The sequence below is a fragment of the Sporisorium graminicola genome, chromosome SGRAM_11 (genome assembly GCF_005498985.1).
Source record: "Sporisorium graminicola strain CBS 10092 chromosome SGRAM_11, whole genome shotgun sequence".
Classification (NCBI taxonomy): domain Eukaryota; kingdom Fungi; phylum Basidiomycota; class Ustilaginomycetes; order Ustilaginales; family Ustilaginaceae; genus Sporisorium; species Sporisorium graminicola.
The window spans coordinates 594,515-619,960 of record NC_043721.1 but is presented as its reverse complement, the minus strand read 5'-3'; the positions used below and the strand labels follow the sequence as shown (position 1 = coordinate 619,960).

General features: G+C 55.9%; 7 protein-coding genes across 7 annotated transcripts; 3 read left to right on the top strand and 4 right to left on the bottom strand.

Moving 5' to 3' along the window:
- Positions 1-2,915: 2,915 nt before the first annotated feature.
- EX895_001515 (uncharacterized protein) lies at positions 2,916-4,289 on the top strand (the record flags this gene model as incomplete). The annotated part of the gene is made up of 2 exons (XM_029882114.1): positions 2,916-2,951; positions 3,798-4,289. 2 exons carry the CDS (start codon positions 2,916-2,918, stop codon positions 4,287-4,289), a joined length of 528 nt encoding a protein of 175 aa, XP_029741715.1.
- A 1,185-nt stretch (positions 4,290-5,474) lies between these two features.
- EX895_001514 (uncharacterized protein) lies at positions 5,475-7,211 on the bottom strand (the record flags this gene model as incomplete). Its single annotated transcript, XM_029882113.1, has 2 exons — positions 5,475-6,615; positions 6,706-7,211. The coding sequence occupies 2 exons, from the start codon at positions 7,209-7,211 to the stop codon at positions 5,475-5,477; spliced, it is 1,647 nt and encodes a 548-aa protein (XP_029741714.1).
- A 2,289-nt stretch (positions 7,212-9,500) lies between these two features.
- EX895_001513 (uncharacterized protein) lies at positions 9,501-11,210 on the bottom strand (the record flags this gene model as incomplete). Its single annotated transcript, XM_029882112.1, has 1 exon — positions 9,501-11,210. One exon carries the CDS (start codon positions 11,208-11,210, stop codon positions 9,501-9,503), a length of 1,710 nt encoding a protein of 569 aa, XP_029741713.1.
- A 6,724-nt stretch (positions 11,211-17,934) lies between these two features.
- On the top strand, positions 17,935-19,491 carry EX895_001512 (uncharacterized protein; the record flags this gene model as incomplete). The annotated part of the gene is made up of 1 exon (XM_029882111.1): positions 17,935-19,491. One exon carries the CDS (start codon positions 17,935-17,937, stop codon positions 19,489-19,491), a length of 1,557 nt encoding a protein of 518 aa, XP_029741712.1.
- Positions 19,492-19,635: 144 nt separating this feature from the next.
- On the bottom strand, positions 19,636-22,638 carry EX895_001511 (uncharacterized protein; the record flags this gene model as incomplete). Its single annotated transcript, XM_029882110.1, has 1 exon — positions 19,636-22,638. One exon carries the CDS (start codon positions 22,636-22,638, stop codon positions 19,636-19,638), a length of 3,003 nt encoding a protein of 1,000 aa, XP_029741711.1.
- A 361-nt stretch (positions 22,639-22,999) lies between these two features.
- Positions 23,000-23,684, top strand: EX895_001510 (uncharacterized protein; the record flags this gene model as incomplete). Its single annotated transcript, XM_029882109.1, has 2 exons — positions 23,000-23,323; positions 23,403-23,684. The coding sequence occupies 2 exons, from the start codon at positions 23,000-23,002 to the stop codon at positions 23,682-23,684; spliced, it is 606 nt and encodes a 201-aa protein (XP_029741710.1).
- A 93-nt stretch (positions 23,685-23,777) lies between these two features.
- Positions 23,778-25,274, bottom strand: EX895_001509 (uncharacterized protein; the record flags this gene model as incomplete). Its single annotated transcript, XM_029882108.1, has 1 exon — positions 23,778-25,274. The coding sequence occupies one exon, from the start codon at positions 25,272-25,274 to the stop codon at positions 23,778-23,780; it is 1,497 nt and encodes a 498-aa protein (XP_029741709.1).
- Positions 25,275-25,446: the final 172 nt, after the last annotated feature.

Genomic DNA, 25,446 nt, shown 5'->3' with positions numbered 1-25,446 from the left:
ATGCATTACAGCGCAAGAAGGCTAGTGGTGATGATGTGGAGCCAGACGGCGATACGTGGTGTTGGTGGTGGTGAGGCGAATGGTGACGATGGTCGATGTTGGTGGCAGTGACGAGTGACGAGTGACGAGTGCGTGAGGCCAAGGGGAGGTGGTACAGATACAGAGCCAGAGCCACAGCCAGAGCAGAATGAGGAGCGTTATGCGAGTCGTTCCAACCGCATCAAGTGTTCCTGACGAGAGAATGGCGAGAGAGCGAGGGAAGCGAGCCAAGCTGAGGGGAGTGTAATGCGATTCTTGGCTGGAGGTTTGGCTGGGCAGGAGGGTGAGAGAGTGAGTGTGTGGACTCGTGAGATGTCGAGAAGTGTTGAAGTGTTGAGTGAGCGAGCGAGCGAGGTGATGCAACTTGCTGACGGATAAAACGTCGCTTTGCTGTGCTGCTGTGCTGCCGCGGGCTGCTGCTGCTGCGAAGGCGTTGCGTTTCTAGACAGCCGACGCCAAACGCACAGCGTAATTCCAGTCACACTTGTTTCACCTTTCGCTCGTTTCGCTCCCTTGATTCGCTTGCTTTCATCTTGGTAGAGTGCCCTTCCGCTCGCCATGCGCTGGCCGTCGGATAGCCCGTTTTTCAACACCAAGATCACAAGAACTCGAAAGGAGGGGGAGGAGGCACAACGACGATCAACAGAGGCCGTAAACAGAACCACGTATCGCACAGGCGGGCTGGGCGACAATTGACCAGGAAAACAATGCTCTGCGCTGCTAATGCTGCTGCTGCTGTCTTTGCTTATGTGTGGAGAAAATCCTGGCGGCGAATGCTCACACCACACACAGTCTTGCAAAGTCACGAGTTGCCGTTTGGATCTGCCGTGTGGCTTTTTCCTCTTCGAAATTCCTCCAGCTTGGGCCCAGGGCTCAAGCGCAGTGCAGGCTCCAAATGAGCTCATAATGTATTTTATGCATTTATTTATTTTTGATCACGTTTGAAATTCCAGCCCGAAACTCCTCGCGCGATCTGACCTTGGACTTTGTCAATGCGTAGACTGCCCCAGTGCGCCGGTGTGATAAAGGCATAGCGTCACTCGGGTTCCGTCGTTCGTCCCAGCCTCTCCGCCGCTTGCGTGCTGTGGTGGGCTTGCGTCCGTCCGTCCAAAGCGCCAGCTCGTGGAGCGAACGAGGCGAACGGACTCAGAAGACGGGCGAGTCGAGCGACACCCCCTTTTCTTACAGCACAGCACAGCACAGCACAGCACAGCAAAAGGATTGCAAGGCTAGACAACAGACAGTTCTGAAGTCAAGGCCGACGATTGATAGGACATCACGGACTCTCTGCCTCTATCGTCCTTCGAAGAACGCATTGTCTTTGCTGCAAAAGATACGGCGATAGGGAATAGGAGACAGAGCATCGGCTCAACGCCGTGCAGCAGTCTCACATTGCCAAAGGGTGAGGAATGACGGTTCAAATCCGAGACCGTCAAGACCGTTATCGCCAACAGAAAGTGGTTGCAGTCCTCCAAGCACAGCAGCAAGCCGGCGAAGCGCTCGGGTCTGAAGGCTGCGAAGCGGCGAGCAGTCGTCCGCAAAAGAGCGCTTTTTCAGGACTTGTTTATCGGGAGCCATGTTCGTCGATGCATTCGATGCAGTCCATCCTATCCCATCCATCCTTCGCTCTAGACTTGCAAAAGTTCGGCGATGATCAGCGCTTGGATTTCAGTCGATCGATCTTCCCGTCTTGTCCGTCTGCCCCGTCTGCTGCAATGCTGCATGGTGTTGCCCGTCCCAACGATTAGAGCTCAGTCTTTCGCCAGCTCAACATCGTCGTCGGCCAGCCTTCGAGAGAGCAGAGAGGAGTTTCGAAGACCCTTCCTGTCTGGTGTCGCTATGCGCATGCTGCCGCCCCCTGCTATCTCCATCTCATCTCGCCTCGATTCTTCTGAAGCACATGTCAAAGCAGCAGCGGCGTCTTGGTCAACCCACTTCTAATCCAAAGTAGTCCAGCGCCTCAGAATCGACTCACTGACATTCTCTTCAGCTAAAGCTGGGCGGAGGGCGTAGGGCTGTTTCTCGTTTCGCATTCCGCCCTCGCCAGGTTACCCTGAACCCCTAGCTCTTGTGGCGCGCCTAGCGCGCGTCGATGCGGCCTGCAGAGAGACCCTTCTGGTGTACACCAAGTCACAAGACAAGGTGGAACGTTGGCATACAAAACGCTGATCGTCGACAAATGGTGCGTTGATCGTCATCACAGCTGCCACGAGAACCACAGGAGTCGCACCACAAACGGTGCCTCGAGACCCGCTTGTCACGCGCTTCTTCGCAGCCCTCGATTTGCTCAGCAGTCCTTGCTCCCATGTACAGGCCTGTAGACCGTGTGCCTGCAGAAACAACTGAAGTTGCAGTGGTCTTGTGTCGAGGCAGTCGTCGTCTGGGCCTGGTGCAGAGCTGCGAACGACACAGCTGTGCTTGCAGCACAGCTGGCCTCGTGGCATTGGACAAACAACAAGGTCGATGGATTAGAAATCGGGTGATGGAGCGATCCTCAGTGTCAGATGTTAGACCGTATCGTCCTTAGTCTAAGTGAATAACATTTCCGAAATTCGCTCAAGGCACTTATCACGTGCTCTGTAAACACCTCGGCCGACACTGCAAACGAAAAAGGTGAGAAATTCCGTTCGCATGCGAAGTGCCGCCCCAGGGCAGTGGGGATCGCTTGAGTCCAACGAGACGGAAGGCAGGCAAGCTAGGCAGTACCGACAGCAGCAGCGGGGCGGCGAACTCTCAAGTCAGGCTCTCAGGCTCCGAGAGCACAGAACCTCGCGGCGCCTGGAGTTGGCAGATTGCGCAAACCTCGAATCGCACTTGACATTACCTCCTTCGTCACGATCATCCATCAAGATCATCACCCAATCGCATTATACAAGATGGCGGAATCCAGCAAGGCTATCAACCCTATGAAGGTTAGTATCTCGACCTAGCTGCCGCTCCGCCCAGGCACCAATCGACCCACTGCACCGCATTGCATCGCACAGCATCGTCGCCTCGTCTGCAAACACCGGCACGCAACCTACAACATCGTGCTGGAATTGCCAACCGACCATGTCACAGATACTTTTACGCATTCTCACCAGCTCTATCGGCTGAGCGACAATAATCGTATCTACAATTCAAGCAGAGACCCAACATACACCTTCCATAAATGCACAGCAGCCGACCCGCACACCATTCTTTGCACACCGTACAGTCCCGAAAAGCTATCGCATGACGTCTTGGAGCATCTGCGCCACACCTCGACACGATGCAGATATCAGAATTGTTGGAGGAGAGCTTGCGGTCAGTGGCGAAATCAACATAGGAGACAAATCCAGGATGACACAGGTTCGCACTCTCCGGCAAGGCACCATGTCCAATAAATCGGTAGAGGAGCCATGCTGGATACCGGCGTTGGACGTCTTTATCGGAAGGCTCGCTTCAGCCGGTATAGTCGCCAAGCGCCACGTGTTCCGAACAAGGTGGACATTCAAGGCCGATGGGGTCCCCGCCGACGGTGGTATCTGTTTGGGCAGTTTGAGTGATCTCAAGTGAGACGATTCGGTGGCCCTTCTCTCTTCGTTATACCTTCCGCCACCTTTCAACGCTCCAGCATCACATGGCATCATCCACTCGCCCATTCACCCAGACAACAGGCGATTGCATGCACGAGGCGCACGATGCTTTGCGGACAGCCACGGACGCGCCGTCGCACACATCGTTACACGCTTACTGACTCTGTCTCTTCCCCTTTGCGCATGCCCACCCCTCCACAGGAGCTCAAGGTCGACAAGCTCGTCGTCAACATCTCGGTCGGTGAGTCGGGTGACAGACTGACCCGTGCCACCAAGGTGCTCGAGCAGCTCACCGGTCAGACCCCCGTCACCAGCAAGGCCCGTTACACGCTCCGTGGCTTCGGTATCCGCCGTAACGAGAAGATCGCCTGCCACGTCACCATCCGCGGCCCCAAGGCCGAGGAGATCATCGAGCGTGGTCTCAAGGTCAAGGAGTACGAGCTCCGCCGCCGCAACTTCTCCGACACAGGCAACTTCGGCTTCGGTGTCACTGAGCACATTGACTTGGGCATCAAGTACGACCCCTCGATCGGCATTTTCGGTATGGACTTCTTCGTCTGCATGACCCGCGCCGGTGCCCGTGTCGCCCGCCGCAAGCAGCGTGTCGCCCGTGTCGGTGCCCCCCACCGTGTCAAGAAGGAGGAGACCGCCGCTTGGTTCAAGCAGCGATTCGACGGTATCATCATGCGCTAAATGCACATGCTAGCCTCAATGCGACATGTTCTGTCTTTAATCGCCCTCTCTTCCAACACGTCTCTCGTCACCAGCCTCCGACCATTTCACCATCTTCCATTGTACGCGGGACGTCGCCTCAAGCCGCCCGAGCACGTTCCCCGCCCCCCCACACACGCTCTGCGTTGCTTTCCGACCGAATGGCGCGCGGAGTCTACACTGCATCACAAAACAGTCTTCTTTGTACAAAACATGCAAGCCAACACCCCCCCCATGTTATTCGCTCATCCGCAATGACATAAAAATTGTGACGCTCTTCTCATCGGAGCTCAGCTTTCTCGTTTCATCTGCACTCGGATGTGTTTTGCATCATGTCTTTGGTACCTGGCCGCAAAGGAGTGGCGCGTGTTCGACAAGTGTGCGTGCACTGCTCTGGAAAGCGCAAGTCCACTGTGGTGAGTGGTGAGCAGAGGAGAGAGAGAGACCGCATCAGTCGTCGGCTTTGGTCCAGAAAGTGTGACGCCCCGCGCCAGTCTACATGGTCGCAATTTTCGACACGCCCAGTGGATCTATGGTGCGATGCCCGAGTGGTTAAGGGGTTAGTCTTGAATGAGATGATTTCGCAGTTCAACAGCCGTGTTTCACGCTGGTTAACTAATTCGCTCTGCGAGCGTCGGTTCGAACCCGACTCGCACCGCCCTTGTTTTTTTTTGGGTTTTGGTTTTGGTTTGCGGGTGGTCAGCAGGTCTCGAAAGTCGTGCAAGAAACCGCTGGTCATTGCATGGGTGCTGTCCAGCGGTTTGAAGTCGCAAACGAGGGTGGATGCTCTGGCAGACGCATATCGAGCTACTTTCTCCTACTATACTCCTGTATTCTTCGTTTTACTGTATTGAGTCAACAACGGTTCTCCTTTTTTCTCCTTGTTTTTCTTCTCGTCTTTTTGTGTCTGCCTTTTCCGCTTCGATTTTGGTGCAGCTGTCAAACTGTGCACACACCATTCCCACAAATCGGATTTTGCCGATAGCGCCCGCCGACGCGAAAAGGATGCGAGAGAGAAAGAAAAGAGGGCGCAAAGATGACATTCCGTTTCTAAACACACTGTGATCTAGGGTACAATCAGACGTGAACCGCGGGATAAGGACGGAGAGCGCAGAGCGCAGAACGCAGAACGCAAAGCTGGCACCCGCACAGCTAGAGTCACCGGGTCTAGTGCTTCTTCTCGTCTGCTCCCTCGTCGAGCGACTTCTTCTGCTCGTCGTACGACAGGTCGCTAGCGATCTGTGGCTCGTCGGTCAGGGTGTCTTTCGAGCTCGCCTTGCGCTTGCTGGCTGGGCGGTTCTGGGTCCAGCCAATAGCATACCAGGGCTTCTCGAACAGCTTGTGGATGTCCTCGAGCTGCAGGCCAGCCGTCTCGGGCATAAAGAAGAAGACAAACAGGCAGCCCGTGAGGGCGATCATGGCGTAGAAGAGGAACGTTCCAAAGTTGCCCCACGCATGAAGCATGGGGTTGAGCGTGCGAGTGGCAGCGTATTGCATAGCAAAGTGCACCAGCGACACCACGGCGACGCCGAGCGCTCGTACGGTGATGTCAAACATCTCGGTCTGCGTCAGGTACTGCACCGAGTTGACACCGATCGCCCAGGCAAGTCCACTCAGGTAGAAAAAGAAGATGGCCCCCGTGGCAGCCGCCTTGTCCGAGTGCGTCTCGGTTGCCTTGGTGACACCGGCAGTCAGCTTGAGGAAGAGAGCGAGGTAGAGTGAGCACACGCTCTGCAAGAGCAGACCCGTTGTCACTGCCGTCTTGCGGCCGAGTAGATCCACCAGGAAGAACGCGGCGGCGAGCGACGACAGCAGCTTAACGATACCAAAGATCACCGTCGTAAACAGCTTGGTCCTTGTTCCACCTGGAACGCCAAGCAGGCCAAAGATTTTGGGAGCAAAAATCGTGTAGACACCTCCGCCACTAAGCTGACCGAGCACTTGGATACCCAGCCCAAGGAAGAGAATGTACTGGTTGTTCTTGTTGGTAACGAGCTTCTTGAGGATCTGGAACATGTTGAGTCCTTCAAGCGCTTCCTTCTCTGCTTGGATTTGCTGCTCCATAACTTCGATCTCGTTGACTACGAAAGGATGGTCTTCATCCAAGTTTCGCAAGTAGCTGAGCACCTTGCGGCCCTCTTCGTATCGACCTTGCTTGATGAGCCAACGAGGTGACTCTTTGGCGAAGAGACAGCCGATGAAGGTCAATCCGGCAAATATGAAGTTGATGCTTGCGGGAATCGTCCACTGTCTTGCATCGTTGAATTGGATCGAAGTTCCAAGATTAGACAAGTAGCCAAGCAAGATTCTTCAAAGTGTAAATAGAAAGGGAAGCGGAGTCAGCAATGCAGTCCAGCCAAGAAACGCCAGCTGGAATGACTCGAAGTGGTAAGCTCACCCAATGTAAACACTACCAGAGAAGATGCAAACACAGAGACCGCGGATCGCCTTTGGGGCAATCTCGGCGAGGTAGACGGGGGCGACAACAGGAGTGAAACCAACACCCAGGCCAGCAATGAAGCGACCAGCAAGGAGCTGGTGGTAGTTGCCTGGGTGGTGAGTCCCGTGAATGCCAGCTGAGGTCATCCAGATAGCAGTGCCAAAGATCCAGAGGAGACAAGCGAGCATCGAGGTTCGGAGACGACCGAGACGATCGCAAAGGAAGAAGGCGATGGCAGAGCCTGCGACCGAACCCAACTGAAGCTGCGAGGCGATCGTGGCTTCCTGAGGCGAGTTGTCGTCAAAGCCGAATGTCTTGACAAAGCTGTGCTGCTTGAGAACGCCGGAGATGATACCTTCGTCAAGACCTCGCGAGATACCCAAAGCGCCAACAGCCCAAGCGCTGAACCAAAGACGCCAGCCACGCGCTTCACGCGGCGTTTCACGCAGATGAGAGAGCAACATATTGAAGAGGGTGTGTCGTGGAGAAGGAGGAAGAAGTCCGTGCTGTGACAGAGGTGGGAGCCCATTGAAGGAGGGGGATTCTGGTGGGTATTTATGCTTTGATCGAGTCCATGGGCCCTCATCTGGATCCGACGACTGGCTGAATGGAACCCCACACAACGGGGTGCATGTGCCAGCTGCACTTGCAGACGCTTCTGTGTAACAGGACAGCCCAGGAGCTCGACTGCACGACAGCTTGTACGCCTGCAGCACTGAGCCATGCGAACAATACAGGTTGTTCTACGTTCCTGCAGGCGGGGCCCCGCGATACAGCGACAGGATGGAAATAGAAGATGAAGTATAACCCATGCAGAGCGATCAACGGTCGTGCACAGGCAACGGCAAAGGGGTGCCACCTCATTGGCTAGTGTATCAAAGCGTCGAAGATGACCGCTGCAACGAGACAGCTATTCCAAAGTACAGCGCTTACTATGGAATCGGAATGATCCGACGTCGACGCTGTTCTCCGTCTACAAGCGAAGTGCGCCTGACGTGGGGGAGCGAATCCACGAGAAAGTGGCCGGCCGTGATGATGGCTCGCTAAGATGAAGAAGGGAAGCGAGACACAGGCATCAGACTGCCACGCAGAGTGCAAGGTACAGTGAAGGTAATTGGCGAATTGGGCAAGGGCTCAACAGAGCGACAGTAGAAGGAATGTTGACGCTTCACTCGCCACCTGTCCAACACGGGGAGCAGGCTCTTGCGAGGTAGAGTCAGTTCGAAAGCTGTGTGCTAAAGAAAAACCAGTTGCGCAAACTGACAGAATGCGCTTCGGTAAGCGGCCTGCAGGCGTGGGGTATCGCGTGACATTCAATCTCCGATTGTCTTGGCATTGGAATGGGGAAGACTCTTGAGCCAGCAAAGGTCGCCATGCCCCGCAGGCTTCAAGCAAAGCTGCCGTTTCTGTCGACGGATCGCGGGGAAGCTGTCCGCTTCTTTCGCCGGCCTTGGCAGTTTTGCCATGTTCTGCGGCTTCACGGTTGAACTGAACTCGCGCCTGTAGATGACAGCGGCGGTTTGTCATTTTGCCTCCTCGACCTGACCGTCCCGACCGTGTGCCAAGCAAATTCGACCGCAGGAAAGCAACCCTTTCGCCTTCGGGCGTTGATCTCTGCCTTGCTCCTTTCGCAACGGTTCTAGTGCCTCACTTGGCTCCTGCTCTTACCACCAGAGCACACATGACGTCGGCGTGGGGGAGTATTTTGGTCGCCGGTCTGACTCTGCCGAAGGTAGCCCTCATTGGTTTCAGGTGTCCTGACGTGCCCGTTGTTCTTGCTTGAAGGCACTGACTCTGGCTCTCTTGCATCCCTCACTCGACTGCCTACCCCGCGCGTCGACGCAAGTTTGATTTCGCCGCTCCTCTCTCAGGTTTCATTTGCCTTGTGTTTTGAGCGCATTGTATTGCTTGTGTCTCGTGCCTCTTCTAAAACCGGTGCGACAAGTGATTTGAACCTTCTGCTCGGCTGCCATGGGGAGTGGCAATGGGCGGAGCTGAAATCTTGTCGGTCAAATCAACTTTCGGCGGTCAAATCAACTTTCGGTCAATTCTTCGGACCGGATCGGTACGACTTCACTGTCCGATGAATGCTTGGCGTTGTGGAAGGCCACCATCGAAGCCAGTATACAGGCCCTGTCACAAGCGGGTTGGCGGCAAAACCGACCTGCGACCTTCGGCCGGGCTGAGCACGGAAAAGTCCGCACGCCTTAGTCAAGGTGTTGGAAAGTCTGTTGTCACGATCGAGGTTGGTGTGGCTTGACTAAGTAAGACGTGTGCGCTCTATCTTGTTGAATAGCTCGCTTAACTTCCACTCTGAACGCGCCCTGATGGACGCATTGCCACCAAGTGTGAGCACCCCTAACCCCGACCTCAGAAACATTCAGCTCGAAGGACCTTTCCGCGAGGCATTCAAGCGCTTCTGCTTGAATTCGCTTCATCTTATCAACAAGGCCAGCTAGGACGATAAGCACAGGGCACGGAGATCCCCGAGCAACGACTGCTGGGCATGTGGACACAGTCTTGACCGCGCCTGCGCCCAGCATTGAGACGTCGAGGCATCACCGAGAGGGTGCTATGCACGAGCCCACCATTCCGACCTGCATCGTATATAGACCACGCTGAGGCGAAGCGCCAGATAGACAACACCTACGCTGCAACGTCACGAGAGAGAGCCGCCACACAAGGCATCATTCATGAACGATCCTGGACGCTATATCTGCGCGCACTGTCCATTGCTAGCGAGACAAATACATTTATGAATACGGATGAGGTCGTCGCTGTACGCCACGTGCGGACGAACCGTACGTTTGAGAGGTGTTAGGGCTGGGCGACAGCGAACGATCATGTCCCGGGCCGTAGAAGGAAGGTGCAGTGGGCGACTGCAAGGTCTGTGATCGTTGGCGACCTTGCCCCAGCGGCAGAGGGCGCGGGGCAGGGCTTGCACCCCCTGTATATGGCCGTGTGGCCACGGGGCGCGTATAAGTCTCCACTGAGGACGCGGCAGCACTTGCCGACGAACGTCCAGTGAGCTGATCAAAGCTTCCAACGTGACCTAGCGAGTTGGACCGATGAGGACTCATCATGATCGTCCGGCGAGCAGAGGCTTGGTGAGCAAAAGGTGGAAAGTCTTCGGGTTGCCGAGCGGGCCAGGGATGACCAGGCGCGTCATCGCTGTGCACGCCCTCGACAAATTGAGTAGATTGACCGTATCCGAAGGCCGGAAGAGGAGTGTTGAGCATTCCGGCACTACCCATAGTTGCTGACGAGGATGTCGGCCGATTGCGCATGCCGTTGGCCAGGTTGAGCTCGGCTCGAAGCGCCTCCAGACTCGCTTGCTTGGCTCCTGGCGACTCTTCGCGTTCTCTGACAATCTCCGCAGCGGACTTGCCGCTTTCTCTGGCGGCCGCTTCAGCCTCCTGCTGCTTTCGCTTGGTCAGCTTGGCGTACAGGAGGCCACACGCATTGCACAGCGTCCGCGGACCCATGGGACCCTTTCTCCACTCGGGCGTCTCCTTGGCGTGGCATCCGAGACATTCCTGGTGGTGTTCGTTCTTGCGCTTCCGGACCCTCTTCATGCCTTTGCCCGCCAGGCGTCTGCGATCTAGCAGATCCATCTGCTGCTGATGTCGACTCTCAGTTAAGTGCATGGGTTGCAGCGCACTGCTAGAACCGAAAGAGGCACTGGGATGCATTGCGTGATCGTAGCTCATCCTGCTCTTAGCCTCAAAGCGAGACAGCTCCGTCGGTCCGTGGTCAAAGTGGAGGCTACGATGCTGACGATGCGGAGCAGGATGTGACTGCTCAAACGAGATGGCTCTCGAACTGGTTCCAAGCGATGGATCAGCATGGACCATTGGCGGCGCGTAGACACCATTTCCTCCCGCATGCAAGTCGCCACGCGCGTCTCGAAACTCGCGGTCGATCGCAACGCTTTGACGCCGTTGCTCAAGACTTCGATGGGGCTGCTCTTCCAAAGTGAGGCGCCTGATGGATGGATACGACCTCTCGGGAGATTCGTGGGGTGGCCAGACCAGATGACCGGTTTGACCTGAAGAGAGGGTGGGCGGAGGCAGACTGCTGCTCCATTGGGTAGTCTCTTGACTCGAGTCCGGAATCTGCCCGGCTCGGCTCGGCGCAACGTAGGTACGAACACCGAGATGGTGAGCGACCGACTCGGCTCGAGATTGTGAGAACAGCGCCATATTGTCGAGTTCATCCAGAATTTTGTTGTGAAGTAGCTCTGCAGCCATGGGACTGCAAACGATGGATGGCGATGCCGGGCCGCCGGAGCTGAGGCCGAGACGACGGTTGACATCTTGCACATGGTAGAGGCTCTCGAGAAGTCGATCCACTTCGGAGGATACGGCGACGGCGAGCGACGATCGTCTCGTCGCAGTGGGCGGTGTGTTCCTGTTTGGCGACGAGTTGGAACGCGGCCGCGTCGGTTCTGCGATACCACGCATATAGAGCCGTGGCGATTCTACGAGCGTCGACGGCGGATGGCGTGGAGAAAAGGCAATAATGCTGGAAGGTGGGCTCAATCTGGAGCGAACCATAGGTGAACGGGTTGGGCTGGCAGGCTGCACCGACCTCGAGTCGCTACCTTCTGTTGGCCATCGACTTTCACCGCGTATCGCTGTGTCTGTCGGAACCAGGGATCCTCTCCTTGACAGGTCACGCATCACTTCATCGTGCGGAGGAATCACTGCAGCATGATGTGCGGGGTGGAGATCGTTAACCGATGCATGCTCGCGTCTGCGTTCGAGATCGATGGAACTTGTGAGCGTTGAAAGGGGAGGTAACGTGACCCTGCCTTGCCTGGAATGGTGTTCCATGTCTGCGATTGCTTTTGCAGACGCGAGTTGAAGTCGACCGTAGCTCGCTAGGCCCAGAGGAATGTAGTCATCTGTAGCACCGTCGAAGAGTGAGGTGTGAAGAGGAGAGGCAGCCGATCTTTTCGAAGACGAATCCCTGGACCTTCGCACAGGATGATGGCGAGAACGGCCGGGTAGTTTCTTCTCGAGATGGGGGATTCTCCGTGAAGAATTACGCCACGAGAAGGTCGTGTCCGAGGCGTTGGAGAGAAATTCGCAGGCCGACATCCGCAACTAAAGGACGGCGGCGGAAACGGGGCTGCGACTAGGCAGGCAGTCGAAGGCGAAGAGGATGACGAGATGACAGATACTGACAGTTGCCTGTTGAGCGTACAACTTGACAACAGAAGGTGGATGGATATGCAAAGACCAAGGCAGGACAGCAAGCTGGTCAATGTTTTCGTGCGGCGGATCCACTTAGAAGAGGTCGGATAGGGTCGAAGCGTTTGATCAATGATCTCTATTAGTTGAGAGGGGTGATGAGAGCAGGCTAATGGTGGTGATGAAGCTTGAAAGGATGAGATATGGGTGGGGATGAAAGTAACATAGCGTCCAGTAGGGCGAGCCAAGATAGGAGCGAGATGGCAGCGGTTATAGAGCTAGCAAGCGAACTCAGCTGAAATGCGTCTACCGGTGCTGTGGAGCCGATCCTGACGGTTGAGGCATGAGGCGGATCTAGACTGGAGCGAGAGAGAATCGCGAGGCGAATGATTAGGGTAAAGGTCAAGCGATTAGGCCGAGCGCGCCAAGCGTCCGAGGTGGATCGAGGACAAGGTGGCGAGGTCGAGAGCGAAGGAAGCGATCTAGAACCCGCGTGGTCCCACGAAGAGGGCAGATTGAGCGGAAGATCTGTAGAGAAATAATGCGTTGGTCCAATCTGAACTCTGATGAACTTTGGATGAGGGTTGGTCGGATGGACTGGTTGGTTGTCGAGGGCAAACGTCAAAGTTGCAATAGGGTTCGAAAGGAAGCAATGAAGGAAGCGAGGTAGAGAGAGCGCAGGGAGGATGGACGTATGCGGCGGGCAAGCGACAAGGAACTCGGGGAGAGAGGAGAAGCCAAGAACGATGACCAACAGACTCATATGCAAGGCAGGGAAGCGAACAGCCACAAGGCAAGTCGGGGGGGCACTGTGGCCATGGCACATGTCGAGATGCGGCAAGCAGCCATGTTCGAAGTTGCGGGCTTTGGACCAGAGACTGACGCGATTGGGAGTGGCTCAAGTCGTGGACTCTACAAGGCTCAACAAGCAGTAACATTGCCGACGCATGCTAGCGAAGTCAGCGGCAATGCAGGAAGCAAGCAGCGAATGCAACCCGAAAGCGAGAAGCGAGAAGGTTGGTGAGCATGTGTGCATTGTAAGCGCCCGACCGCGCTCAAGACATGTGGGATTGCGATTGGTGCAAGCTCTGGCAAGAACAGAGTTGAGATGAGTTGAGTTAAGCTGAGTTGAGTTTGATTCAAGAGATGTTTGTTGGTGACAACCAGTTGCACGAGCGAGCAAACGAGCGAGCAAAGGGAGCGTACAGCGGAGCGAGCAAGCCAAGCCAAACCAAAGCAAAACAAAGCAAAGCAGAACAAGCAAAGCACAACATGTCCGTCATGCTTCGGCGACTCGAACAGACTTGAGCGAGCGCTATTCGAAAAAGAAGCATCGCTAAATGCAAAGTCAAATTTTAATAATAATAAAACACCTGACCTGGACCAGGTGGCCAATGTCAAAGATTAATCCATGCTCATTGCTGTACTGTATTAACTCAGTGCCGAAAAACAGTCATCCAACTTCGATGTGCAATCGCAAAGCAAAGCAAAGCATCGCAGCATGAATGGTCGGAGATCGTTCCTGTTCTGCCTGATAACTAGACTGATATTGACGCGCTGCCCCACCTTGGCAGAGGGTACCTGGCTTGCGAGAGAGAGAAAGACACATCCAGGCGCTACTAGCTTAGTGTCGCCTGCAGAAACAGCGAGACCGTGGGAAGTGAAGATCTTGGGATGCGCTGAGTTTGGCTTTAGAAATTCATGCCTTCCATTGAAATTAAAACATTTATTGACAGGGCCTCGTTCCTTTTCCAATCGGACAACCCTCCTGTACTGTACTTATTGAACGGTACTGCAGCCCAGACAAGAGGCGGGCAAATACAGTAAAATAAAACATCGTGATCTTTGATGAATTTAGGGTTAATTGCAGCAAACTCGTCTTACTGAATCAATCTGCTCTGGTGCGCTGGTGTAGACTCACTCGTTGACCGAATTAGGTCTGTCTTAGCTGTACGAGATCGCATTAGAGCTCCCGGACCGAACAATACCGATCCTGCCAGCCACCGACCACGTCAAGGGCAGTCATCTGCTTTACATCCATGGTACAAGCCACAGCTGCGTGCAGTACTTGGCTTTGGTCTCGGCCTCGGTCTCGGTCTCGGTCGCCTCTTTGCTCTCCCGCGCTGAAAGTTGCAGCGTCGATTGCATGCCGACCATGGATGGCCCTGGAGGGGCGAGATGCATGGTTGCACCACTTTTTGGAGGCAAGGAGACATCTGCCTCTCGCCCCTGGTGATCAGCTGAACTAATTAGGCACTGCTGCTCCTTGCTCTCCGTACTCGAGCTCGCCTAGGAGGTGCGGCGTTTCGGGTGGCAGCCTGTGCCGTGGTCCTGTTACTGACTGCCTCAGGGCGTCTTTGCTAAGCGAGCGAGATGCAACGCAGGTGCCGCCACCAATTAAAAACAAAGGGGAGCGAAGAAAAATTAGCCGGGGACCCGGAAGGTGGATTTTCATTTTTTATTTTTATTTTATTTTTTCTCCCCTAGTTTTCGTCATGGACGGCGGTGACAAGGCGAATTCCGACAGCTTCTGATACTGTATTGCTAGTGTCCCTCAGAACCGGCCCGCTCGTTCCGCCTACGAAGCAAGAGATTGCGCACCGTAGATAGCGCCAAATGAACATGCCGAGCAAGACGTCGTCGTTGTTGTTGATGTTGACTGCCCGAGCCGAGATTTTAATGTTAGCGCCAGCACCATGTCACGCCGGCAGGTATTGCCCAGAGCATGTACAACCGCAGTACTTGCCACTGCATCCTGTATGTATCTCGGACCAGGCGCCTGTGGACACGCGCATATGGATGCCACTCAGCGCTGCTTTAGATTGAACATTAAATGCGCCACTTTGAGAACCATGGTCTGCAATTAGCTCGCTTGCCCATGCCGAATTTAGGTTCGGCGAGGCTTCGTTGCGATTCATCATGGAGGCTTGCATTCCAACGCCAGCACCATCAACAGCGACACCAGCACCAGCAGCATCCTGGCAACGCTCTGCGTCCGCCTCTGCGATACGTGACTTGGGACAGGCTCGATCGATCGCCGCTTAGCAAATGCTTGCATTTCCATCTGAACTCGTTGCAATGCCTTTCCACGTCTTGCACACTGAGAGTTTAGTGTCGTCCTGGCCGCCCCGGCAGCTGACATCGGCACTGATAACCTTGATAACAGACAGCAGGATTGCGCCGCTGTCTCGAACAGCCGCGCACTGACGGATGGTCGGCAAGCCTTCTTGCCGTTCAGCTCAAAGCAGGCAAAGCAGGAAAAATAGCCCAACGAGCGACCTCGGAAATCGGACTCGAGCAAACAAGAACAAAAACAAAATATGAAACCCGCTCGAGAACATGCTGCAAGGGCCCAGATCACATGCTCCCAACATGACACTGCACAGGCGCGCGCTCGAGACCCTACCGGGAGGGGGAGGGGTAAACAAAGTCACACACACTAAACTGCGTCTCAGGCCGTACGATTCTGAGTCCGACCTGGACGCAACTTGGACGCGGACGCGGACGCGTGCCGGTCCAGTTTAGCGAGCTCGAGACCCGTCTTGGTCTGCAGAGAAATCGTGAAATTGTCGAATACCGTCACAACGGTCTCAGACCCGGTCTGGATGCAGCGAGCTGCATGGGCGGTTCGAGCACCTCGCTGTTCGTGGATCAGGGGTCTTTTTTTCCCACGACCCCGGATGTAGACTGGCAACGACGAGTCGAGATGTCTCGTCCCAATGTTTCAGGAGGAAAAAAAGACGAGCATAAGCGCCATTTTCGCTTTGGGTGGAGCCAGTGAAGGCGGTGTGTCCTGACACTGTTCAGCACAATCAGCTACTGAATCTCTGGTACGTATTGTCGCCTGGAAAGGTGCGCGAGCTGATGCAGTTAGCAGATACTGTAGCAGTGCATAGCAAAGGCTTCTGAGATTCAGCTGTTGATCCACGTTCCGACGCAAGGAGAGCGACCATTGTTCGACCTGCAAATCTTAGCATTTGATCCCCTTTATTTTTGGACGTGCAACCGAGATAGGACGTTAGAAGGCTTGAACGCCGGTCGCCGTGGGCTGGGCAAAAAAAAAAAAAGAGGCAAAAGAGGCGTCGAGATGCAGGGACTCGATCTCGCTTGGGACTTGCTTCGGTGGCTATCTGTGTCTGCCGAGGTGTGGGTAGCCAGCTCCCGCGAACCGCTAATATTTTCACTGGTTTGCACGTTTGGCCCTTCTACAATGTCCGTCCTCGTGTCTGGAGGCGGAAACCCCTCCGTCTACAAGCGATGTAAGACATGCCCCAAGCCTGGTAAGATCGGCTCCAAATGCAGCTCGATGCAGACCTGAGACATGGTTGGGCGATCGTCCGCCTAGACAGTTGTACCGAGAGGTTACCTTAGTCAGAAAAGGACGTCATGCACACCGTGGTAGGCTGCAAATCGATTCACTTGGACTCTGTGACGCATCCACCGTGTGTGTTCGAGTCACGTCGAGTGCGTGTCTTCAAGTAGAAACGCCCATCATAGAAAGCCGGCTGCTGCCATGTAACAATATGCAGTCGTGACCTTCACGCGCCATTGGCGAAAAAGCGAGCCATGAATAGACCGTGAAAGGCAGAACCGCTCGCTTGGGCTTTCAAGAAGCAACCGAATCTCAAACCTGTCTTCTGCAAGGGTCTGGAATTCTGCAGACCCAATCTTGCCGTCGATACGATCGCACCACCATCGAAACGCGGCGCGGCGAGGTGGTGAGGTGGTGAGGTGGCGAGGCGGCGAGGCGTCGCGCCGCCCACAAGGCCTGTATGAGGTCCACGAATTAATTACATGGCGCTTTCGCCGCTCGGTTCCGGGGCGTCCCAACGTGGTCGGCAAGCTAAAAAGCCCGTATTGCAGGCTCGTCTGCTACCAAGCCGGCCTAGAGCAACGTCGGCGGCGGACCGCGTTGTCCTCGATCCTGCATCCCTCCCTGTTACGCGGTGACTAGGCGAGCAACAGAGCGAGCTTATTTTCGCGAAGCGAGGCGGAACGAAACGATGGCGAACGCCTACGTGTGCGGCTTCCATTCTGAGCCACCTTGCTCGACGTGGCTGAACGTCTTCTTTCTTTGGCTTGGCCTTCTACGACGCCCGTCCGGCTCAATGGCGTCGGAGTTGGCCGCAACAATTGGCTCTGACAGCATTCAGCCAGCTTGCGCCATCGGACAGACGGACGGAAAGACAGAAAGACAGGCAGGCAGGCGACTGCAAGCAATAGGAAACTTTGCCCACGCTCTTGTGTCGTACCTGAACCTTAGGCTCTCGACAATCCATTAATGGTTTCCGTCGCCGCTAGCAGGTTCGCCTACCTATTTCCGCATACCCGAGCCAACTTGGCCGGTGGACCATCTCGTCTCCATCTATCGAGTCCGAGGCTAGACGAAGCCTAGGCTCAGATTGGAGCAAGCCACTCCTAAGTTGAACCTTGCTAAGTTGAACCTTGTAGCTCGTTAGATTGCCGCATATTCAGGCTGATCAAACTGCGTCCGAATTCGTGCTTTGGAGGTATGCTTGCTTGTCTCAGATGATCACGTCAATCACGCTGGCGTGGATTCGACAGCCGCCGCTGCATTTCGGTCAGATGGAAGCAGTCGATTAAAACTCCGCGCTGGGCAAACAAGCCCAGGAAGCACTTCATTGTCCGCTGTTGTATGTAGAGTTGCAAGCTCACTTCGACGGCTTTGCTTGGTAGATCGTCCGTCGCACTCCTCAACCACTGCTTTGGTGAGAGTCCGAAAAATGTTAGATCTGCCAATGTTCTTCGAATTACATCCCACGCGAAGAGATCTTCGCCGATCTTTCTCATCGGGGCAAGACCCCGCCTGAATCCTCCACATCCTTGTCAGGGAAGCTCAGCTTTCGTAGGTGTTGCTTTGCTCACACCATCAGGCTTCCACGCTGACCAGCATCTCCTCTGCTCAAACACCAGCAATGCTACCGATCCGGCTTGGAAGTCCGTAGCGCCCCGGTCGAGTCGCTCGCTCACCATGGTGCATCTCCGCCTCAACGATCCAGACACCTCTCGCAACCAGCACATCAACTACATCACCGCGCTTCCGCAGTATGCCAACCACGAACAGGCGCGTCATCGGCTGCAGCAGCTCGCAGCCCAGGTGCAGCCGGTGATGAAGAAGCACGGCTTCCAGATCAACTCGCTCGAAGAGTTTGAGTGGAACCGCGAGTTCGCCGGGCGCAACTGGAACAACGGCGAGACGGTCGAGCTGGTGCTCCGACGTCAAGATGGAAGCTTTGCTCCGCTTCAGTGGGTGCTGATGGTGTTCTGCCACGAGCTGGCGCACATCAAGTACATGAATCATATCCCCTCGCAGCATGGGAAACTGGATCGTGAGCTGCGTGATCACTGCCGCCAACTACAAGCTCGAGGCTACTACGGCGACGGATTCTGGTCCGCTGGTCAGCGTCTCGAGGACAATGCCTTTGTGGCAGGATCCGGCCTCAACTCGCTCCAAGGCCTGCCAGAGTATTCGTGCGGTGGTGCGTTCCAGAGTAAGCCGAGCAAGAGTCGCACAAGAAAGCGTCGCCGCACCGCCGCCGGCACGGGCTCACGCAAACGAGGCTTCAAAGGTCCCAGCCTTCACACTGGTGCTCAGACTGCCCCCAACACCAAAGGCGCAAGGCGCAACCAGAATGCACTCCCTGGTCGGGGCTCACGCGTCGATGGTAACAACCATATTCCCACCGCCTCCGCTTTCAGCTCGTCCTACAAAGACGATGCCAACTCCACTTTTCGCAAGCGGACACAAACCGCCTCGGCTCGCGAGCTCCGAGCCCAAGCTGCGCTGCGTCGCTTCAATGCGCTCAAACCGGAGGAAACCGAGACGAAGCCTAAACTCCAAGGTGATGCTTGCTGGCCTAGCCAATGGCAAGATGCCGAATCAAGTTCAGGCGCCTCCACTCCAGTCAGTAACGATTTCAAAGAGGAGGACGGCACTGAGTCCGAAAGCGAGACGGAGGACGAAGGCGACAGCAAAGAGGGAGGGCTCGTGATCCGACTGGACGATTCATCTGCAGACGAAGAAGACGAACCCAAACATGGCTCTACGACGCGTTCCAGCTCGCCGCCGAAGGCCGCAGTGCGCATCAAGCAAGAACAGGACCACTCTACATTTGCAAGCACCGAGTCGAACACGCAACGCCTCGAGCGAGCACGACTCTACCGTCAACACCAGCTCAGACAAGGCGGCACTCTCCGTGCCACTAACGATGACTGGCAAGACTTTTGCTCCATCGCCTCGCTCCCCACGCCCAGCTCCACTGCTGCTGCTGCTGCCACCAACTCAGCAGGCACCACGAGAAAGCCCCTGCGCAACACCAAGGACGATCCCATAGAGCTCCTCTCGTCCGACGAGGAGGCGTCGATACCTTTTTCACGCCCAACAGCGGCTCAGACGCGGTTGGACCCGAAGCGTCCACCTCCAGAGCAACACTGGCCATGTCAGGTTTGTACGCTGCTCAACCCGCCAACTGCCATGCAATGTGACGCTTGCCTCGCCACCCGCGGATCTCTTTCAGTCGGGCAATGACCCACTCTTCGTCAGCGACCATTTTTTTTCGTTCTGCGCATCTGCTGTGGCACTGACATTGCACACCTTCATCGGTACAGGCCATACAACCATCCATACAAGAGTCACAAATGCCGACGATACGCCCCTGTCTGAGGCCCCCGATCATTCATTGAAGCGGTCCGACAGCTGGTTGGCCACCGTCTGGTTCGGAAGCCGAGCCAGATAGCCGTTGAAGGCGTTGCGGTCCGCCTTGTCCTGAATCTTAGGCACGAAGCGCATCGACTCCTGCACGTGGTTGTGCTCCACAAGCTTGACGATGAACGGCGTGTAGCCGATCGGCGAGCGCTTCGAGTTGGCAAAGGCCCACAGTCCGTCCCAGTCGTTGCTCTGCACCAACGTGTCGAGCTTGATGTTCCAGTATCGTTTGTCCGGCACTTTGAAATCAGATCGCAGCTTCTCTGCCTTTTTGCTCATGTTGCGGAAGAGCAGCTGTCGGATCGTCTCGTTGAGCGACAAGCCTGTGAACTGACTGCGGTGGCCATCCTCCTTTTCCAATGCTTGCTGGAAGGCGAGCAACCGGATCTGCTCATCCACCAGCTTGGCCTCCAACACCCTCTCCTTGTCTTCGCTGAAGAACTTCATGCCAGTCTTGAGCTTGAAAATCTTGTCCGGCAGCTCGCTCTCCGTGGCGTTCTGGATTGCATTGGCTTCCTGCAGAGCCAAGATGGCCGAGTCAGTTCTGCGATCGTCCTGGTAGTAAAAGTCCTTTAGCAGATCGCGATCCACCTCCTTGGCATATGCCTCTAGCAAGTTCGACGCCAGCGACAAGTACTGCCGATTCGATGCCAGCTTGGACGCGCTGCGTTGTGTGTTTTGTCCCGGGGCGGACACTGCGGCATCCGAGACAGGCGCCTGAACAATGCGGAAAAAGTCGCCCCGGGAGAGCTGCTTCTTGAGTCGCAGCAGTACATGATAGATGAGGTCCGTGTCGCCAGATTCGATCGCTTTGACCAGTGCCAACTTGTCCTCACGCATGTTGAGCAACAGCGGAACCTGGTCGATGGCGCGAGCTTCGTGGTCAAGCAAGCGCGTAGCAAGATTGGCGCGCCCGGCCTTCCAAGCTGTCCAAGCGACCTCTGCAAAGCTGACCGAGGCGCCTCGGTCGCCCGAGACGGAGCGGGTGCTCTTCTGGAGAGTGTCTGCCTCGTGCGCATCGCCGAATGCGCCAGCTGCCAGAGCATCATCGTCAGAACCACCCAGCTCGCCGATCCGCTCATTGAGCGTCGTGGCGATCCGGAATTTTTGCACAATGTCGGCGCAAAGACGCTCCTCGGCTGCCGAGATGGCTGATGCGGGGCCTCCAAGCGCGGGTCTCGTGCGAGCAATCTTGGCTCTCGCCCAATGTTTCAGAATTGGGTCGGGTCGTATGTGAAGGTAGCGTGCGATCTTAAGCGACAAAAAGTGGTGGTTCTGTGCGGTCAGCCGCGACAAAAGAGCAGTGGGGCCTGCAGCGACGTACTGCTCATACGAGATGGGGATGCCGATCTGGTAATTGCGAGCTGAATTGAGCACGCGCAGCGTCCTGGCCATGTCGATGTAGGCGGTGGGATCGTACAGATCGATAAAGCTCTTTCCAAAAGAAGCTGCTTTGAGGAGACGCTTCTGCCATGTGAGATCCCATTCGTAGGCAGCAGCACGGAGACAGCAGTCGACAGCGTCCGGGAGACTGCTGCGGATGGCACGAATGCCTTCGTCTGCGCGACTGCTCTTTGCACTGAACTGCTCAGCGGCTTCGAAGAGCAGAGCAGCAGGATCGTTGGAACCGGGGCGGAAGACGCGGCTGGAAACGTCCGAGACCTTTTGGAGAAATTCGTGTCGATCGGAAGCGATGATGCGGAGTCCGTCGACCTCGCCGACCAAGTGAGTGGGGCCTGCGTACGGATAGCGAATCGAGTCGCCAAACGGACCGACCATGACGACTTCGTCGTTGAATGCGAGAGCTATGGTGTTGTTGCCGCACCATTGAACCTCGCGTATCCCACTGCCACCGATGCCTCCTTTGCCGCTTGACGATGCCGAGGAAGTTGGTCCCAGATCCGTGGAGCTGAATGAGTTGTCGATGGACGATGCATCCTGATACGCTTCACTTGCTCGAATGTCGAACTCGCTGAGGCTGCGCGAAAAATCGGAGCTGACGACCCATAGGACGAGATCCGCGGTCATGAGGGCAAGCAGCTTGCCATTGGGAGAGGGACGAATGACGTGAAAAGGTCCGCGGGATAAGCGCATATCCTGGCACGCTGTGTCGATGGAAGAGGGTCCTGCCGCAGAGCGCGTTAGGGAGAGTAACGTGGGGCCTTGCGCGATGAGCACAGTCGTACGTCCTGATTGCGAGACGCTTGGAGGAACCACTGCCCAGGACGTAGGCAGCGAAGAGGCATCGCTGGAATAGGATGCCGACGCGTCGTAAGGCGGCAGAAGCTCGGGTGTGGGCGACTGCACGGCTTCGTCGTCAAAGGAAGGAAGGACAAAGCCAAATTCGCCTCCACCGCTGAGACTGACGGCACCAGCATACTCGCCGGCCTCTGCATCCACATCAAGACCAGGAAAGCGCCATTCTACGAACCGCTTTGCTCCTACCAGCGCTACAAGGCCTCCTGCCCAGACTCGAGCATCGATGACGCCGGTCTCTGTGGCCTCCGTACCGAGTGAGTGCTGTGTGTAGTACGAGGTGGAAGTTGCTTCGACAGGCGCTGGGCGATTACGTGAAGTGGAAGTGCTGGAGGTTGGGTCTGCGGGAGCTGGACATGGGGAGAGAAGGGTATAGAGACGGACATTGCCCTCTTCGAGCACGACCACGAGCTGCTCCAATGCGTTGAAGTCGAGGGCGACGATGCGGAGGGAAGGGTCCCATGGGATGCTCTCGATGAGCTGGCCAGCTGCGGTGTAGACGAGAATCTTTGGTTTCAGCAGCGAGGCTTTGCCCAGCGAGACAAGACGCGTTGGATCGCGGATGAGAGCGACGAGACCGGCATTGCTGGCTGCTGTGACGACGTAGTCTGCAAGATTATCGATGCCCCAGTTGAGTGCGTATAGCTCTGTTCGTCGGTAGAAGATGTCCTGTAGACTGGTCCACTCGGTGGTCGGGTGGTTGGGTTGCACCATTACAGGCGCGCAGCAACACCGGCTGGATTTTCGCTACTCAGCCGTGTGTGGTGTAGGGTGCTTGTCTGGATGGTGGTGGTAGAAGCGAGATGAGACGAGAAGAGGAGAGGAGAGGAGAGAGAAGCCCAAAGTGCGGTCAGCTGCCGTCGGAGTGTGTTGGTCTGTGCTGGGCCATCGGCGTGGATTCCGAGCCAAAAGTCAAGCTTGAATTTGAATTGTACGGGACTCGGATCACTTGCCACGCTGAGTGGAGGGGAAAAGGGTGTTGCCAACCTTGCTTTCTTGCTCTCCTTCCTTCTAGTCAGTCACATCCACTGTTCGCTTGGCACCATCTCATCGGAAGTCTTCCGCATCGCCCACCATGTCCACTCCGCCGCAGACAAACGACGCGTCATCGTCACGCAGCACCATGGACAGTATTTCTCTGCCTGTATCCGGTAAGAAAGGTAAGCTGTCTGCACACGAGAGGCAAGCGCAAGTCATTTCAAAACTGCTCGCCAACCCGGACAAGGAGATTCGCATCCCTCAAGGTCCCAAGGAAAAGTCGATACGACCGCCACGCGATGTCATGAAGAACGTGACGGGCTCGAGCGCAGGTGCAGGGTCGGGCGAGTTTCACGTCTACAAGCAGCAGCGTCGGCGAGAGTACGAACGCATTCAACTCATGGAGGAGCAGAATCAGAAGGTGAGTGGCTCGCTTCAAAGCCATGGAGCCGTATGATCTAGTTTGCTGATCCTTTGCTTCTTTGTCTTCATTGAACTAGCTCAAGGAACAAGAAGAGTTTGAACGAAAGCGCGCACAAGTCCAGCACAAAGACGAAGCAAAAACAGACAAGAACCGCGCAAAGCGTGAGAAGAAGAAGCTCGCCGCTCTCAAAGCACAGGCAGCAGCCAAGGGCAAAGATGCGTCGAAGCCAACGTCTGCCCAGAAAGGAGACCATACCGAGCCCGAGGCGAAGAGGCAACGCTTACACAATGAAGCAGTTCACCGAATCGAGTTCCGGCACAAAGACGAGTCGGACGACGGCGACGGTGAAGAGGCATGACCAAGGACGCATTCCGCCCTCTCTGTCAGTCGATTGAATTATAAACGAGCATCACCTAATCGATACAAAACAAAGCGGGTTTACAGCAGCAGCTCAGACGAGCGTCTGGGTGAATTTGACCCAAGTGCCAATCTGCCTGTACACCTTGACAGCCTTGGAGATCTCGGTATCGACAGTAAAAAAATCATGGACCTCATGGGGGTACACGTGGTGCACCACCTTGCAGTTGAGCTCACCTGGGCTCAGAATGATTCGTTCGCTCGACGTCGATGTGGGCAGGCCCTTGGCCTTGCGCAGTTGATTGGCAAAGAAAGTGCCCTCGTCGACCAGTGTCTCGCATCCTCCGTTGGCAATGAAGCACGGTGGCATCGCGGCCAGCTCGGCCACGCTCTTGTTCGCGGGCGTGCTCCACGCATCCGAAAGAGGGAATGGAAGCTTGTGCAGGGCCTGTGCCGCCACGCCCCACGTTTCGTAGGAAAGGTCGATGATGTCCTGTCCTACGTTGCGCTCGCGGCTCTTGAACGACAAGTCTTGCGGTGCCAACCACGGCGACAGCAGCACCAGTCCTGCGATCTGGAACGAATCGGCGTCGTCGAACAAGATGTGCTTGTACGAACGCAGGTAGCGCTCGAGTTGCAGCGTTATCCACGCGCCGTGGCTGTCGCCGCCGATATAGATCTGCTTGGGAGAGTAGCCGAGCTCGTTGACCAGGTACAGATACGCCGACACGGCCTGGTACAGCTGCACAGGCGCTGGAGCAAACGGCGCCAGGTTGTAGTCGACCGAAAACACGTCGATGCCTGCTGTGCGAGCAAATGTCTTGGCCAGGTTCTGACCCATGTGTAAGTCTCCGGCGTTGAAAGTGACACCGGCGCCTCCGTGGAAGTAGCAGATGACGGGTCGGCTGGGCTTAGTCGCAGAACGAGGCTGCGAGGGCACAATGTGAGGCTTGTGCGTGAACCAGAGCGCACGAACGCTCCATTTGAGCCACTTGGCATCCAGCAGCGGCGGTCCTGTATAGGCGTCCGTGACGATCTTGCGTCGGTCATTGGGCCCCGTCTTGACGGCGAGGATGCCATCCAGGTATTCCGGGCCAGCAGGCGGAATCCACACCTTGTCCGGTCGACCGTGCGTAGCGTTGAGCTTGAGCGCCTTGATATTGTCTTTGGCCAGCACCACTGAGCCACCGGGCCCCGAGAGATTCAAACACGCTACCACAGTAGCGATAAACGTGTTGCGGTCGCGCAGCCCGTCCTTGCGCGGCGCGATGGGTTGAACGCCGAAGCGAATGAGGTTGCGCATCACACGTCGCACCACCATGATGTAGACCGCCGAGGCGTAGCTCCAGTTGCGGTTCAGCCGGAACCGGGGCAGAAGGCAACGAATCATGTAGAGCGGAATCGTGATGAAAGACGTGGGCAGAAAGTAGACCTGGAACAGCAGCAGGCGCAGCAACGGCAACAAGATCTTGGGCTTGGGTGGTGAGGCGCGCCTGATAGCAGCCAACACATTCGGATCGACCTTACGCTTTTCACCAGACAGGCTCGAGCCGGCCGTCGACTTGCTGTCCAACGAGGCGGTGGAAGACATCTTCGTTCGGTCCGATTTCGAGGTCGAAGAAGAAGAAGAAGAAGAAGATGGTGGTGGTGGTGGTGGTGGTGATGATGATGACGGTGATTCGTGGTGGTGGTGGTTGATGATAGGTCAAATCGTGGGGGCGTGAAGAGACACGATGGACAGAGGTTGCGTACAAGAAAGACTT